This window comes from Gobius niger (assembly GCF_951799975.1).
Source record: "Gobius niger genome assembly, chromosome: 4".
Taxonomy (NCBI): Eukaryota; Metazoa; Chordata; class Actinopteri; order Gobiiformes; family Gobiidae; genus Gobius; species Gobius niger.
This window is the reverse complement of record NC_136855.1, coordinates 33,260,551-33,276,963: the sequence shown is the minus strand read 5'-3', so window position 1 is coordinate 33,276,963 and position 16,413 is coordinate 33,260,551. Positions and strand designations below refer to the sequence as shown.

The following is a 16,413-nucleotide window of genomic DNA, read 5'->3' as shown; positions in this document are numbered from 1 at the left end:
CTTTTACCTATTTGAATTGGCTTACTAACTTATGCATTCTCAAGACTGTGTGTGTCCCTTCATCCTTACATCTGGTCTCACTTACAAGTTGAGGCAGTCACCCTAACCTAACCTCAGCAAGTCTGCCACCCTCTGACCTTCAGGGTATTCTCTGACCTACATTTGCGATCGCTTCAAAGTTTTGGTGTGCCATGTGTTAAGGTGATGATTATTATTAAGTAGAGATTGCATGTTAGGGACCAAGCAGTGAGACAATGAGACAAAGGCTTCAAATCTCAAAAAAAGGCACTTTATTGGCCACAACAAACATAGGCCGATAAAAGAGGTCAACTTAATGTAACTTTACAAAAATAGAATGTGCAAAGGAAACTAAATAACACAAACAAACTGACCTCCTCAAATGAGACAAAAGGCAACTTATATACAGCTTGGACCATACCAAAACATAATGAGCAGAAACACAGGGGAGAAACAAACAAAAGTAAAGGACAAACAAAGCCCCCTTAACCCCAGTCCCCCTCTGCAGTGGTCTGGTCCACATAAGGCCGCCTCCAGCTCTCTCCAGGCCCGCCCCTCACCACTGCTCAGTTCTTAAAGGGACAGATAACAACATTAGGTCCAATCTCATATGAACTGGTTACCTCTGTGTGGCTGGGCCATCACATTGCAATTTAAATAAAATTTTGATGAATTGCCCAGCCCTAAAAAATCATTAGGCTATAGTTAAACACACATAAGCATCTCAGATTCATATGTAAAGCAACATCACCGGGACAAAACCTCTTCCCTGTGGTGAGCCAGAGGCATTAACTGTACATCTGCACACCACCTACCCACCTAATCTAAAAGCTACTTGACCTGAGAGTTTACAGCCTATAGGTCAGAGTAACGCCTCATTTGAAAGCTATGACCGACAAAACTGATCTAAAAAACTGATCTCTTTTTCCCCGTTGTTGCCCTCTCTATTTTTAGCCTCTTTTTTTTTCCAGAACTTTTTTGTTGCTTTTTCGTCATATTTTTGTCACCTTTTTTGTCATTTTTCCATTGCATTTTTGTCATATTTTTTATTACTTTTTGTTACATTTTTGGCACTTTTTCGTCGCATTTTTGTCAAATTTGTGTCACTTTTTCATCAAATTTTTGTCACTTTTTTGTCACATTTTTGTCACTTTTCCATTGCATTTTTGTCACTTTTTCATCACATTTTTTGGACATTTTTTGCCACATTTTAGTCACTTTTTCGTCACATTTTTTGCCACATTTTTGTCACTTTTTCATTGCATTTTTGTCATATTTTTGTCACTTTTTTGTCACATTTTTGTCACTTTTCCATTGCATTTTTGTCACTTTTTTGTTGAATTTTCTGTCAATTTTTGTCACATTTTTGCCACATTTTTGTCACATTTTTGTCACGTTTTTGTCACATTTTTGTTGTATATTTGTCGCATTTTCATAATTTACTCTCATTTTTGTCGCTATTTTGACGCTTTTTTTCCCCAAGAAGCTTTTAAATTTGGGTAAAGCCAAACTGGAGAAAAATGTGCTCGGTTCAGGTGTAAGAGGGTTGTGGAGAGGAGTAAATAGGAACTGTACCGCTAGAAAAAGTACAGATTCTCAAAAACTCGACTAAGTACAGTGTAAACTGGAAAAGCATCCTTCTGACCACCCCAGTAGGTATAGCAGTCAACTTGTCCGTGTTGTTGTGCTGAAGACAGCCCTCCAGCGGCGGTGTGGAGCGGTGAGCTCTGAATGCCCCTGCCCGCCTCGGTCTGTCTGGTTCCTGGCTGTCTCCGTCACACATATCCAGCGGGGCACCCAGGAGTACACACCGCCTGCCTTCAACCCTGCTTGCCTGCTAGCTAGTTAGCAGCACTGCTCCGGGACAAAGTAGTTTGACACCGTTGATCTTACGCTGAGGATCAACGATTTGAGAGGACGAACATGCCTGCGGTGTCTAAAGGGGATGGGATGCGTGGCCTGGCTGTCTTCATCTCTGACATCAGGAACTGTAAGTTTGTTTATTACTCATGTGTTAATCTAATACTTCTTGCCCCTGTCTGTACAAGTTACTTTCCGTGTTAACAACAGACGTCTTCGCCTTTTCAGAGTGCAACAATCGCATGCAAAGCGAATAGTCACCGTCTGTAGCAAATTTAAGTGATGAAATCGGTGAAGAATTTTGACAGCCCACAGCTGGTTAGCCGACACCAGCTAATTAAGGCTAACTATTAGCCTTCAGAAGCTAACGTCATGTGGAAGAAGGGCGTGGACCGCACTCTCAATGAAGATAAAGCTCAACTGTCATTTTTTTTTCACTAATGCAAAAACGGGGAATAGTTTGGTATATGAGAGACCTGCACTTTCGATGCGAGTCCCGTTGTATACCGTTAGAAAACGTGGCACAACTTGGTATTTCATTCACTGTCAAAGAGTCGAGTGGAGGTAAACAAGCAGTGTGCGTAAGGGCAGCTGCAAACAGTATTCATTTTGACAACATATTATTATTTACTTTTAGTCTTAGTCTTTTGATGAAACTGTAATTCATTTTTAGTCGAGATTTAGTCAAAAAAAAAAAAAATCTATTGCAAGTAAATTTAGTCGACTTTGCATTTATAATAGAGTTCGGGAAATTCCACAGTTACCATGGAGATCCGCCATCTTTGCAGCTGTTAGCATACATTTCCATAGATTAACATGAGATAAAAAGCAGTATAAAAAGTGGAGAAAAAAAGCTGTGGAACAACTAAAATCTTCATTAGTTTACAATTGCTGCTAGTCCCATAATGCTTAGCGATATGATATCATATTCCCGAACTCAGTGTCAGTGTCTTTAAAACTACAAACTGTTTTTGCTATTTTGCCGTCTCCTTTTGATACCCCTTTTGGCACTTCCCCTAACTAGAACTAACCCTAACCTCACCTTAGCCCTAACCTTAGGGATAGTGGAGTTTACAAACTCACCCTAACCTTACCTTAGCCCTAACCTAAAGGATAGTGGAGTTTACAAACCAACTCTAACCTTACCTTAGCCCTAACCTTAGGGATAGTGGAGTTTACAAACTCACCCTAACCGTACCTTAGCCCTAACCATAGGGATAGTGGAGTTTACAAACTAACCCTAACCTTACCTTAGCGCTAACCTTAGGGATAGTGGAGTTTACAAACTAACCCTAACCTCACCTTAGCCCTAACCTAAAGGATAGTGGAGTTTACAAACTAACCCTAACCTCACCTTAGCCCTAACCTAAAGGATAGTGGAGTTTACAAACTCACCCTAACCTCACCTTAGCCCTAACCTTAGGGATAGTGGAGTTTACAAACTCACCCTAACCTCACCTTAGCGCTAACCTAAAGGATAGTGGAGTTTACAAACTCACCCTAACCTTACCTTAGCCCTAACCTTAGGGATAGTGGAGTTTACAAACTCACCCTAACCTCACCTTAGCCCTAACCTAAAGGATAGTGGAGTTTACAAACTCACCCTAACCTCACCTTAGCCCTAACCTTAAGGATAGTAGAGTTTACAAACTAACCCTAACCTCACCTTAGCCCTAACCTTAAGGATAGTAGAGTTTACAACCACGGGTATCAAATGTGCGTATCAAAAAGTGTCGGAATGACGAGTCGACCCCACCGTTTCCTACTTTATTCCAAACCATTTTCCTAATCTTAATTTTTTCCTGTTTTTAAATGTAAGCGTTTTCCAACTCCTGGCCCTAACCTTAGCGAGTTTGATACGTCCACGTCAAACATATGTGACGGCAAAATAACCGAGAAGTTGCGGGAACCGTCCGACGGCATCGTAGACACGTTTATAATATATTCATTATAATCATATTTAATCAGGTCCTCTGCTTCATGGAGCTTCTCCCACATGAACAAAGCTCAGAGCTGCTCCTTTGGCAGTGAATTTACATGATCTGAGACTCTTTCAGACTGTCAATAGAAGTTTGGAGGATTTTAGTCTCTCCTTTTCATTTTTATTTAGTCTTATAGTAGTAGTAGTTGACTAAAATATCTGGACATTTTAGTCATAGTTTTAGTGTCATGAATTTTAATTTAGTTTTAGTCATCAAAAATATCACTTTGACTCAAATTAATACTGAATATTTTAGTCGATGAAAGTAACACTGGCTGCAAACTGTGCTGTACATAAACTTTATCAGCAAAGTGTGTTCAATTCAACAAATGCAAGCACAGGCTTCTCCAACTACAGCTATAGAAATTAAATGACTGTTTGGGTTATGCTAGAGCTGTCTTGTAAATCTATGGATATCACACTGTAACCTCCACACTGAGCCTTTTGTACCCTTTGGAGTCTCAATTCCTCCAGGGTTTCCCCCCCTTTCCTTTATTTATGTTTACCCACTCGCCAGCAATAATATTCTAATCTCTTCTAATGATAGCTTGTGACTCCCAGGCTTTTTCCCTCACCTACAAGCCATATATTTTCCTAATACCATAAACATCACTTGCAAAGAAAACATACCACTTCTCACAGTTAATTATATTGGTCATGAGCTTAGTTTTGGAAATTGGAATTTAAAGTCTTGCAAATTGCTACTTTGTCATCACTTGTACTGGTAAGATTGAAGAACCTTGAGATTAAGGATGTCTGTGTCAAAATTTCGTGTAATGATTGTGGGGGAGAGATTATAGTATATATGCGACCAGCTTTATATAACCATTCTTTTTGTGAATATAGATTGTATTTTGTTGATTTAATACGTAGCATTGCAAAATATTATGAAGTTGTTGTTTTATTCTTTGTGTGACATCGATAAATATGGTAGAATTGACAGTACAAGTTACAGTAATGCAGTATCCTTCATTGTCATTTGTCATATTGCACAATCTCCTGATGTTTTGTTCATTTTCGACAGGCAAAAGTAAAGAAGCAGAGATCAAAAGGATAAACAAAGAACTTGCCAATATCCGTTCCAAGTTTAAAGGTAAGCTGTCGGCTGATTTTTATTTCAGACCTGTTTTATTTGCATTGACGTGATGCGACGTGCCAGCCTTGTTTTTAAAAGTTCAAACGCATCACTCCTGGGGCTGTGTCTCTGCCACCTGTCACAGGCCGTCTAAAATTAGTTTGCTGCCTTCTTCCCATTGCTCTGAAAACACGGACCTCCCTTATATCCTCTCCTTTATTATGTCTAGACCACAGTTTCCTAGATAGTGGCCATGTTCCGAAATATACACAACCCTTTACCTGAATAACTCCAGTGGACGGCTCTTCCCTGCCACTGAGAGCTTTGAGTACATGGATTCATATTACACCTTACAAGTGGAGTACGAAGTGAGTATGTGGTTGTGGCGGACAGCGCTGCTGAGTCAGCTCCAGGCATCGGTTCAAGGCAAACAAACGGAAACATGCGCCTCTTCCTGGCTACAACTTGTCAGCTTTTGAGAAAATGCCAGCGCAGAGCTTTTTTTCCTCAGAACTACGATTGCGTTGACGAGAGTCAAGGTCAAATTAGGATAAGCCCAATGGTTTTACAGTATATATTTTTCAGCATGAACGTTTATTTCGCCAATGTCTAAATAATACATGAGGCAGTGTGATGTTGGTGACACAAAGCAATGGGTGGGATCAATATCACAATCTATTTGGAAAAAAAGAAATCATCAATCAAATTAAACTGTGGCAATTGGAAAGACAGTCGTAAAATAAACTGTATCAAAGAAAAGAGTGTATAAAAAAATAATAATTCAAATTCAAACATAGTTTTGCAATCGATTGCGTAAGAGCCATTATACTGTGGTTGAGCATTTCAACACAATGAATATGGACACGTTTCCCTTATTCTGCCCATTGTTATGCTTTATTCATTTATTAAGCTGTGTACTGGTGACAAAACATGGTTTAATACATGTTATTATAATGTGACTGTATCGTTGAATTCAAACAACACATAACTGTTGTCCGTAAGGCCACGTTTTTTTCCATACTGTGATATGTTTTTACCTGAGCTTAGACGAGTTGATACGTACCCGTCTGGTCTTTGTGCCCGTTGAAGAGTGTGGTAGCTTCCAACTTCACCCCCGTTTGGAGCTATTGGAATATGTTGGGAGAGGCCAAATGCTAACAACATCTTTGGTCGTTTTGCGTGACTGAGTGCAGGCACAAAGACCAGACATGTACGTATCAACTCGTCTAAGCTCAGGTAAGAACATATGTCAGTATGTAAAAAACGTGGCCTGTTCCTTTAAACCAGGGGTGTCCAAAGTGCGGCCCGAGGGCCAAATGCAGCCCTCAGACCAATTTTTGGTGACCCTCAGGCTTCTTGTTGTATTACCACACAGCGCTAGATATGGTAATTTTACAGCAATTTTAATAATTCCACACAATTAAAACCTAAAAAAATAACATTTATTGTGAGACTGAGCTGGCATTAAGGTTCAAAGCCTAAATAAAAGTGTGGGGAGTGGTTTAAACCGCTCTTAAATACACCCCGTTGAATGTTTGAATGCACTGACCACTGATTTGTGGCTCTTCATGCTGAATACATATCAATATGCCGCCCTCGGTGAAAAAGGTTAGGACACCCCTGCTTTAAACTACATGAACATGCATGAAAACAACAAGCATGACCTTCAATGTCTATTCTGAACAAAGGAAAGTTACATATCCAAGCACATAGCTTTGCATTCTATCATCAACTATTACGGTGCGCACTACAGACCTAAGTCATACATTAACTATGCACAAGTACTTCCTAAGTATGAATAATGGAATATCACTTATGTCCATCATGTGGATATTTCACATTGATTGATTTTTATTTTCTGAACAGGAGACAAAGCTCTGGATGGCTACAGCAAGAAGAAGTACGTTTGCAAGTTGCTCTTCATCTTCCTCCTGGGACATGATATTGACTTTGGACACATGGAAGCTGTTAACCTGCTCAGCTCTAACAAATATACGGAGAAACAAATAGTAAGCCCCCTGTTATGATCTTGTCTTACGGCACAAACAGTGGCTAATAAGCTCCTTTGCATTCCCAGGGTTATCTTTTCATCTCGGTGCTGGTGAACTCCAACAGTGACCTTATCCGGCTCATCAACAACGGCCTTAAGAATGACCTGGCCAGCCGCAACCCCACCTTCATGAACCTGGCCCTCCACTGCATCGCCAACGTGGGCAGCAGGGAAATGGCCGAGGCCTTCGCTTCCGAAATTCCAAGGATTTTAGTGGCAGGGTGTGTGCGCCAACAACGTTTAACCACAAATCCACCACATTTTTGCTCGTCAGAAATAATTAAAACAATGCAAAACAGACCTGCCTTATTTTCTACACTGTTCATGCATGCTAAAGTGTATCCTTTTTTATATTTTAGGGATACCATGGACAGTGTGAAGCAGAGTGCAGCTTTGTGCCTTCTCAGACTCAACAGGACATCTCCTGACCTGGTGCCTATGGGAGAGTGGACCGCACGTGTGGTCCATTTATTAAATGATCAACATTTGGTAAGTCTGTTTTATGGAGAGACGGCCATATGTCCATGCTGGAAGAGCACAGATGGGCCACTGGTCTGGAATCTAAATTTTCCCCTTAACCGAGCTTTACCCAAATCTGAAGCTTAAATAAGGCCATCTAGTTTGTAAGTTTTTTTCAAGAATGGTGTTGGAGTTTATAAGATTTTTTCTTCATCTAACTCCTGTTCTTCTTTTCATGGAATGTATTGTTTGTTTGTTGGGTATTTGCTTTATTTTATGTTGCATTGCCTTGAAAAAAGAATAAATAAAGTGAAATGAAATAAAAGCATCAAAATAGCGGCGAAAATGAGGATGAACGCATGGAAAAAAAGCAATAAAAAAGCAAAAAAACAAAAATGCAATGAAAAAGTGACAAAAATGTGACAAAAATACAACAACAAAGCAATGAAAAAGCAACAAAAAGTGACAGCAAAAACGTGATGAAGACATGCCAAAAAGCCACAAAAAAGGGAATGAAAAAGCAAAATTGTCAAAAATTTGACAAAAATGCGGCCAATAAGTTACAATCACTTTTGTAGGTCTTAGCTTTCAAATGAGGCGTTACACTGTTGCCCTCCAGTCGAGAAGCTTTTAGAATAGGATAAAGCCAAACTGGAGAAAATGCACTCGGTTAAGGTGGGGGGGGGTAGGAGGTTAAAATATGTCATTGTGGAAGTGTCGTATTCACACTAATTTGGGCCAGACCGGTCAGAGTCCAGGGCTGTTTTCTTTGTCCCAGTCCGCCCCTGAGAGACGGGGTTTACGCAAGGCATTAAAAGTCATTGAATTGCTCAACCATTTTTACGGCATAAGTTCATTGAATATACCAAAATGATGGACTAGAACATATTCAGGTGCAGTTTTGCTGAAATTGACCACATATTTTTGCTCAAAAGTTGCCAGTTTTGTCCAGTTCTCTTTTTTCTGTTTGATTAAATGTTTACAAATCTTAAAGGAACAGGCCACCATTTTTACATACTGAGATATATTCTTACCTGAGCTTAGACGAGCTGATACGTACCTGTCTGGTCTTTGTGCGTGCCCTCAGTCACGCAAAACAACCAAAGATGTTGTTAGCAATTTGCCTCTCCCAGTATATTCCTATTCCTGTTCCCTTAAGAAATTGAATATGGACCAATTTTTTTCTGTGTTTGTGGCATAGTAAAAAATTTGCGAATTACAAATGGCATTAAATTCGACTTGCCTCTGACTGTATAAACGCTGTAGTCGAAGTCGTAGATATTCATATGCATTCAAGAGTGCCGTGGGGTTTGTTACATTGCCATCTGAACTGTGAGAATTATTTGCTGAAACTCCCCGAGAAACCAAGGCTGCCTCACTTTCACTTGTGACTCTACAAGTGAGTGGATTAACGAGGATTAACATTAGCAAAGTCGTTTCACTAAAGTCACTTTCTTTGCTAAAGCCGTCAGCATTAAGCTTATACTGTAGTCTACAAGATGGCCAATATCTCTGCGAGCTTATATCAACATGCCACGTCCGCTATAACACACTGTGATCACTTATTATTATGGGCCTCTCAGGCCCACAGAGCAGTAATGGAACTTCCACTCCGGTTTTCCTCATTGACTGACACGGACAAAGTATTACACTCTGGTTGATTCATTCCACTTTGTTATGTAGCTCATTTGATCTCAATACATCTTAAGGTCATTACTGTTGACAACTGGATGCCTGTTTTGAACCTAGCAATTATTTGTGAACAATTGAATAGTTTAAGCTGGTGTTTTTGTGATTGTAGGGAGTAGTAACAGCAGCCACAAGCCTTATAACCACTTTGGCGCAGAAGAGCCCTGACGACTTCAAAACCTCAATCTCATTGGCTGTGGCCCGGCTCAGCAGAGTAGGTTTTTCTTCTATCGCATCTTTATTATTATGATTTTTTTTAATATATATAATAGTGTTTGCTTTGTTCCCCTCTTGCAGATAGTGACCTCCGCCTCCATAGACCTGCAGGACTACACGTACTACTTTGTTGCTGCCCCGTGGCTGTCTGTCAAATTGTTACGCCTTTTACAGTGTTATCCTCCACCCGGTATAAAGACGCTTTTTTGCAAGTCCTAATCCATAATTATTCCACTTTTCTAATTCTTCCCGATACCATTTATTCAGAGGATGGTGCTCTGCGAAGCCGCCTCACCGAGTGCCTGGAAACCATCCTGAATAAAGCCCAAGAACCGCCCAAATCAAAGAAAGTACAGCACTCCAACGCAAAGAACGCCGTGCTGTTTGAAGCCATTTCTCTCATCATCCACCACGACAGGTTGGTCACATCCGCAGCTGTTGAAATGCATTTACGTGGCCTGATGTTTTTTGTTGCCCGATTCACAGTGAGCCCACGCTGTTGGTGCGAGCCTGTAACCAGCTGGGCCAGTTCCTGCAGCACAGAGAAACCAACCTGCGGTACCTGGCCCTGGAGAGCATGTGCACCCTGGCCAGCTCCGAGTTCTCTCACGAGGCCGTCAAGACGCACATGGAAACAGTCATCAATGCCTTAAAGGTTAGGTTTGAGAACGGTCTTTGACATGGTGCCAGTATAAACTGCACAAGTTTGGGAGAGTTGTTGAGTGTAAATGTATTGCTGATTGCTGTTGTTGTGCTGCCATCTAGTGTTGTGTTGATATACTGCAGCTAACAGAGAAATACACATGTACAGTAAATGAATCAGATTGGATAGTTTGGTGCAGTGTGTTGGACTGTAAACTTATGCACTAGGGCCAGACCGATATGGATATTTCGGATCCGATACCCATATGGAGGAGACTGGAAAGACCAACAGCCAAAATATAGGCCGATACTAGTGATTTCAAAGCCTCTTAAAGAGACTAGATTCAAGTTGGTCATTTTATGCTCACTACTGCCACCTCAGGTCTTATTTGTAACTGGAGTCCCTATATTAAGCTTGTGCATGACGGCACCTCGACCCGAAGTGACACCTTTTTGAGTGACAGTGCAGGATTTTAGAGGCACTTGTGGTGAATAGGTCTGGTCTCATTCTACACATTAGGACATGGCTGGAACATGTAGGGGGGGAAGTTTTAACATTTTTAAACTCCGTATAGTCCCTTTAGCTTGGCTGGTTTAGGCTCTAAGCTTTTAGACTTTTTGGACTATCATTGTCATCAGGACGCTGTGTCGCTCGTCTTTCCTATGGAACTAGCATAACATGGTGGAAATTGTCCTCCCTTCTCCTGCCAAGCGACAGGCGATGTAAAATTTGCAACTCGATCCAAGAAAGTTGAAAAATGTTCAACTTTTGTCAATGATCTGAGATTTTTATAAATTCCCCAATAGTAATAAGCCTATTAGAAAACTCTATCCCACCAAATAGTCTTCGAATGAGCAACATTCAATATGCTTTCCATGTTTAAAACCATCATCAATGACATGTAATAATTTCATTAATCTTCACATCTTGTAAAATACCCGGCAATTTCATAGCTTAAAATAATCTATATACTCTCCGTGCTGAAACTCGATGTGTGTCCTTTCTGCTGACCACTGTCCTTTTGTTGCCTCCCGTATGTCGAGCCCATTACCACTATTATACAGTAAGCTTCTATAAACATGAACGGTTATAAAGCTGACCAACGTAGGGCCACCATCATTTATTCACATTACTTTGACATTAATTTGGCTTCATGCGACACTTCCATAAATCTATACATTATGCTACATTTTTGACACTAATGACACTCCATACATTTGGCCACTGTGTTGATATAAACACAGAACAACATTGCAGCTGACCAGTATTATTAGTATTATCTTTGGGTAACAAACGGAGACTCTGGGCGCCTCCATTCGGACTCTTGTAATTCTATTGTTTCTATTGATTTAATCACAGACCGAGCGAGATGTGAGCGTTCGCCAGCGCGCCGTGGACCTGCTCTACGCCATGTGCGACCGCAGCAACGCCAAGCAGATTGTGGCTGAGATGCTGAGCTACCTGGAGAACGCAGACTACTCCATCAGAGAGGAGATAGTAAGGAGGCATTTTACCACAACTAACACTGCAGGGGAATCGCACCTTAAATACTGTGTGTATATCCCAGGTCCTTAAAGTGGCCATCCTCGCCGAGAAGTACGCCGTTGATTACACATGGTACGTGGACACGATCCTCAACCTCATCCGTTTCGCCGGGGACCACGTAAGCGAGGAGGTGTGGTACCGCGTCATCCAGATCGTCATCAACAGAGATGAGGTGCAGGGCTACGCCGCCAAGACTGTTTTTGAGGTGAGTCTGAAGACGGGAGGGCGACTCGACGACATCAACCTCGTCTGCGGTTTTTTCTTTCCTCGCATCGTTGTCCGCGACGACCACAACGCAGTGAGCTGTGGGCGGGATGGGGCTGTCTAAAAGTTTCTGCGGTCACTAATGCACACGTCAATCGTTTCTAGTCTTCTTTATTGAGTTCGGATAATGTTACAGTAAGGCATAAATTGAATCAGTGTTTTATAGAGGCGTAATGTATTGTGGGAAGAGTCGGGGAGATTATTTGATGCCAAGTCCTTAATAAACTTTGTTGTTTAGAGGTTTATCCATCTGATCTATTGGTGAGCACCATCCTTAAAAGCTATTCTTTGTAGAGTCTTAGAAATATTGTCATGATGTATGTGATCTTTGTTATCATACTGAAAGGATTAGCATTAATAATAAATGACTAATGAAATACAGTAAACAAAGTCCTTGCATTAATAGTCACTACGCTTGATTCTGATTTAAGTTCTTTCATTCTAAGCATTAAGTGAAGGCAAAGAGGTAATGTGAATAATTTCTCTGTGATTTTAGGGTTTGTAGTGCCTGCAGATACTCCACAGCCAGCATGCAAGTTGTGTTAGCGATAGAATTAGCTACAATGCAGTAGACAACTGCAGCTCAGTGATCAATATCTTTAAAATATGTGGTGTCAGCATAAGGTCTCATGCCGATAAACCATTGATTCGACATACACAGCACTCATTTAGTTTATCCTAAAGATATTAAATCACTGGAAGACACGTTGTTGTAAATCCGGGTTGGTCTTTGTTCTGTGAGCATCTTCAACTTCTGGATCAATGTCGAAAAAGAAGTCAAGAAAGAAGGTTATCCCTCAAACCTCTTTGTGATCACTCCGACAGGCACTTCAGGCCCCGGCTTGTCACGAGAACCTGGTCAAAGTGGGAGGGTACATCTTGGGAGAGTTCGGTAACCTGATTGCTGGTGATTCCCGCTCAAGGTAATTATTGCTCCACTTTTCTTAGTCTTAACGGTAATAGTTCACGTCTGAATCCCGTTTCTTTTGCCCAGTCCTCTCGTCCAGTTCAATCTCCTGCACTCCAAGTTCCACCTGTGCTCCGTGCCGACCCGGGCCCTGCTGCTGTCCGCCTACATCAAGTTCATCAACCTGTTTCCTGAGGTGAAGGGCACCATCCAGGATGTGCTGCGCTCCGACAGCCAGCTCCGCAACGCTGACGTGGAGCTGCAGCAGAGGGCCGTGGAGTACCTGAGGCTCAGCTGCATCGCCAGCACAGACATACTGGTCAGCTCTGCAGCTGTTTTTGTTATCAGTGTCGTTTTTAATTGGGAATAAAACTTAACATGCACAATTTTCACATGTTCTCCTTCAGGCCACGGTCCTAGAGGAGATGCCTCCGTTTCCAGAGAGGGAGTCTTCGATCCTGGCCAAGCTGAAGAAGAAGAAGGGCTCTTTGAATGTTCCAGACATAGACGATTCTAGGAAGAACATGAACGGCAATGGGAATGTTGAGCACAACAACAACAGTGAGCCAAATGACGTCACTACCAAGGTCTGTTTGAGTGAGCGCTTCTGAATCTGCTGCTTCAGTGTCCTGTTCTTGACCTCTTCCGCTCCTTCCTTTTTCCATTCACTCTTCCTCTTCTCCTCTTCTTCTTTTTCTCTTTCATTCCGTATCAGTCCCCTGCTTCAGTGGTGGCTGACCTTATTCCTACCAACAGACCCCGCCCTACATCTGCTAGTCCCATCTTGCTCTCTGCTGGGATCATGGTATTCTAATTACATACTGTATTAGTATATTATTACTCGCAGTAGAATTGAAACTTGTGACAAGCTTCATTTAGTGGCATTTTAGCAGGAGCATTTACATTCATACTATCCTTTTGTATCATTTCTTTCTCATATTTTAATGGTGAGATTTGAATGCCACTCATTTGCTGTAGACTGTTAACATGTTTGTAGAAGCTCATCAATCATGATTTCTACTTTCTCTTGTCAGAGTGCCTCCCACCCCTTCACAGACCTGCTCAATCTCAACTCACCCCCAGCGACGGGAGGAGGAGGAGGAGGAGGTGGAGGAGGAAGAGGCAGTGGCAGTCTGCTGGTTGATGTGTTCTCCGACCTCTCCAGCCAAGCTCCTGCTCCTGCTCCTGCTCCTGCTGCAGCTGCTGAAGTGTCAGAGGAAAACTTTTCTAGGTACAAGCACATTTCTCTATTTTCTGACCACATCAGTTACACCAATATTAAAAGTCTGACTGTGCCTTTGTGTCCACAGGTTTGTGTGTAAGAACAATGGTGTTCTCTATGAGAACCAGCTCCTGCAGATCGGACTCAAGTCTGAGTACAGACAGAATCTTGGTGAGTGATCACTGATCTGTTTCTGAAAGTTGATGCCGGATTACTCCGGCCCGGGAGCTTCATAAATTCAGTACATGGCATGTCTTTCAGGTCGAATATATGTGTTCTATGGCAACAAGACTTCTGCACAGTTTCAAAGCTTCACTTCAGCAGTGACCAGCGCAGACAGCCTCAAATCTCATATCCTTTAAAAGGTTTTGAAAGTGAAACGACTGAACAATCCAGTGGTTGGAACCATAATGAAGTAAAGCTGTATTGTAAAGTAAATGTATTGTTTTTCAATTTGACTTGCTATGATTGGCCTTAACCAGTCTCCACAGCTGGACGTCCATGCGAAGCCTGTGGACCCAGTGATTGAGGGAGGAGCTCAGATGCAGCAGATCGTCAACATGGAGTGCATCTCTGATTTCACTGAAGCTCCGCTGCTCAACATCCAGTTCAGGTGCAGGCCTTGTTCTTCTGACTTCATCCACAAACTTCTAAAGGACCTGCCTCACCGTGTCGCTCGTTCTTTTGCACAGATTCGGAGGCGCTCTCCAGAACATGGCTGTCAAACTTCCTGTGACGCTCAACAAGTTTTTCCAGCCAACAGAGATGAATTCACAAGAATTCTTCCAGCGCTGGAAACAGCTGGGAGCGTAAGATGAATTGCTTTTTTTTGTAACTTTACTTTGTGGCGCAGCTGTATTGTCTCTTGGACTGATTTAGCTTTGATTTCCCTATAGTCCTCAGCAGGAAGTTCAAAAGATATTCAAGTCCAAGCAACCAATGGACTCTGATGTTACAAAAGCCAAGGTCGGTGTGCATTTTTGTGGTGTTTTGTAATATCGCGCCTGACACTGTTCTGTCTCCATGTTTCTCGGGCAGATCATTGGATTTGGTGTTGCCTTCTTGGACGGGGTTGATCCTAATCCTGCGAACTTCGTCGGGGCAGGAGTCATCCACACAAAGACCACTCAGGTGGGCTGCCTCCTCAGACTGGAGCCCAACACACAAGCACAGGTAAACGCTTCCATCTGCATAGTAACTGCATATATCTGTACGCCTGTAGTGTTTCATACTGTTGTTGTTTCACAGATGTACCGCCTCACCCTCCGCACCAGTCGGGAATCAGTTTCTCAGAGACTCTGTGATCTCCTCTCTGAACAGTTTTAGACCGCCAGCATTACTGTGCCTTTACTCTGCTAGTATCACTTTAGAGCAATGTATGTGTTGTACAGTGTAAAGTGTTCTTTTTTTTTTTTAAGTTACTTTTAGTTTGTGTAAAATGTGTTGAAAATGTCTGAGCTTTACTAATCCGCCACTGCTTTAAACATGCCTATTTACTCACTGTGAGCACTTTAGCCACACGTTGGTGACAGTGCAGAAGCTCTGACGGCTTTTTGTGTTTCAAAGCTCCAAAGTTTGCAAATGGTCAGTTTATGCTGCTTGAACTCTTTATTATGCAGACATCTATGAGGAGTGCTTTACTTAGACTGAGCGGTGCGAGCCAAATTATAGCGTATCAAATCTATGTTGCACACAAACACCCACCGAGTTTGCACTTGTTAGGTAGAATATCACATCCACAGACGACACAGTACGATCCTTGTTACTGAGGCCTTTTTATGCCACTAGTTACAGCTCTGTCCAACTCAGGAACAAGTTTTGACTAATATTATTGTTGATTAATCTAGCGTTACCACCACATATAAAGTATTTAGATATTGAACAAAAATCTCTCTAAATAATGAGTCCACACTAAGTAGCAACTGGTGAGTGATGTCTCCGTATGTTGGGCCTATTTCTCTGACACAGTTGTGCCTTTGTAACAGAGGGAGCCATTAAACATGAGTGATGTCTGCACTAATACACTGTTACACTACTTGCCTGAATGCATTACAAAGAGCACTGCCAAACTGGGTAAAGTTTCTATATTTCTATGTTTTATAAACTGTACTTGTCTTACCGAATCGAGTCTTCTGTGTTTTTTATTGTATTTCACACACTATGATAAATGTCCTTTCTGTGTCCTTACTGACAACTCATTATTCCTCACCTGTTATTTGCCATTTTAGGATTAGTTTTTTTTTTTTTTTTCAGTTTTGTATCGCCCAAGATCCCAACAGGAGTTTCCTCAGAGCAGCACCAAACATGAAGACAATGAAACAAACCAGTGTCATGTATATCCAAATCCCAAAGTGTATTGAGTGGAGAGCGTACAGCCTATATGCCAGTGTGATTCCTAATTTGAAAGCCAAGACCCTTTATTGTCTAAAACTATGTGCAAGGTCTGCGTGAGTGAAACACAACTTACATCATGTCCCTAATCAC

At 41.7% G+C, this 16,413-nt stretch overlaps 1 protein-coding gene across 1 annotated transcript; it reads left to right on the top strand.

Moving 5' to 3' along the window:
* Window positions 1-1,717: 1,717 nt before the first annotated feature.
* Window positions 1,718-16,044, top strand: LOC306961861 (AP-2 complex subunit alpha-2-like). Its single transcript, XM_079554794.1, has 23 exons — window positions 1,718-2,008; window positions 4,884-4,952; window positions 6,801-6,943; window positions 7,012-7,205; window positions 7,344-7,473; window positions 9,245-9,346; window positions 9,430-9,538; window positions 9,616-9,766; window positions 9,835-10,003; window positions 11,351-11,488; window positions 11,559-11,741; window positions 12,626-12,723; window positions 12,795-13,026; window positions 13,115-13,294; window positions 13,423-13,512; window positions 13,742-13,938; window positions 14,018-14,100; window positions 14,191-14,282; window positions 14,421-14,542; window positions 14,622-14,738; window positions 14,826-14,895; window positions 14,968-15,102; window positions 15,178-16,044. The coding sequence occupies exons 1-23, from the start codon at window positions 1,942-1,944 to the stop codon at window positions 15,253-15,255; spliced, it is 2,949 nt and encodes a 982-aa protein (XP_079410920.1). The 5' UTR covers window positions 1,718-1,941; the 3' UTR covers window positions 15,256-16,044.
* Window positions 16,045-16,413: the final 369 nt, after the last annotated feature.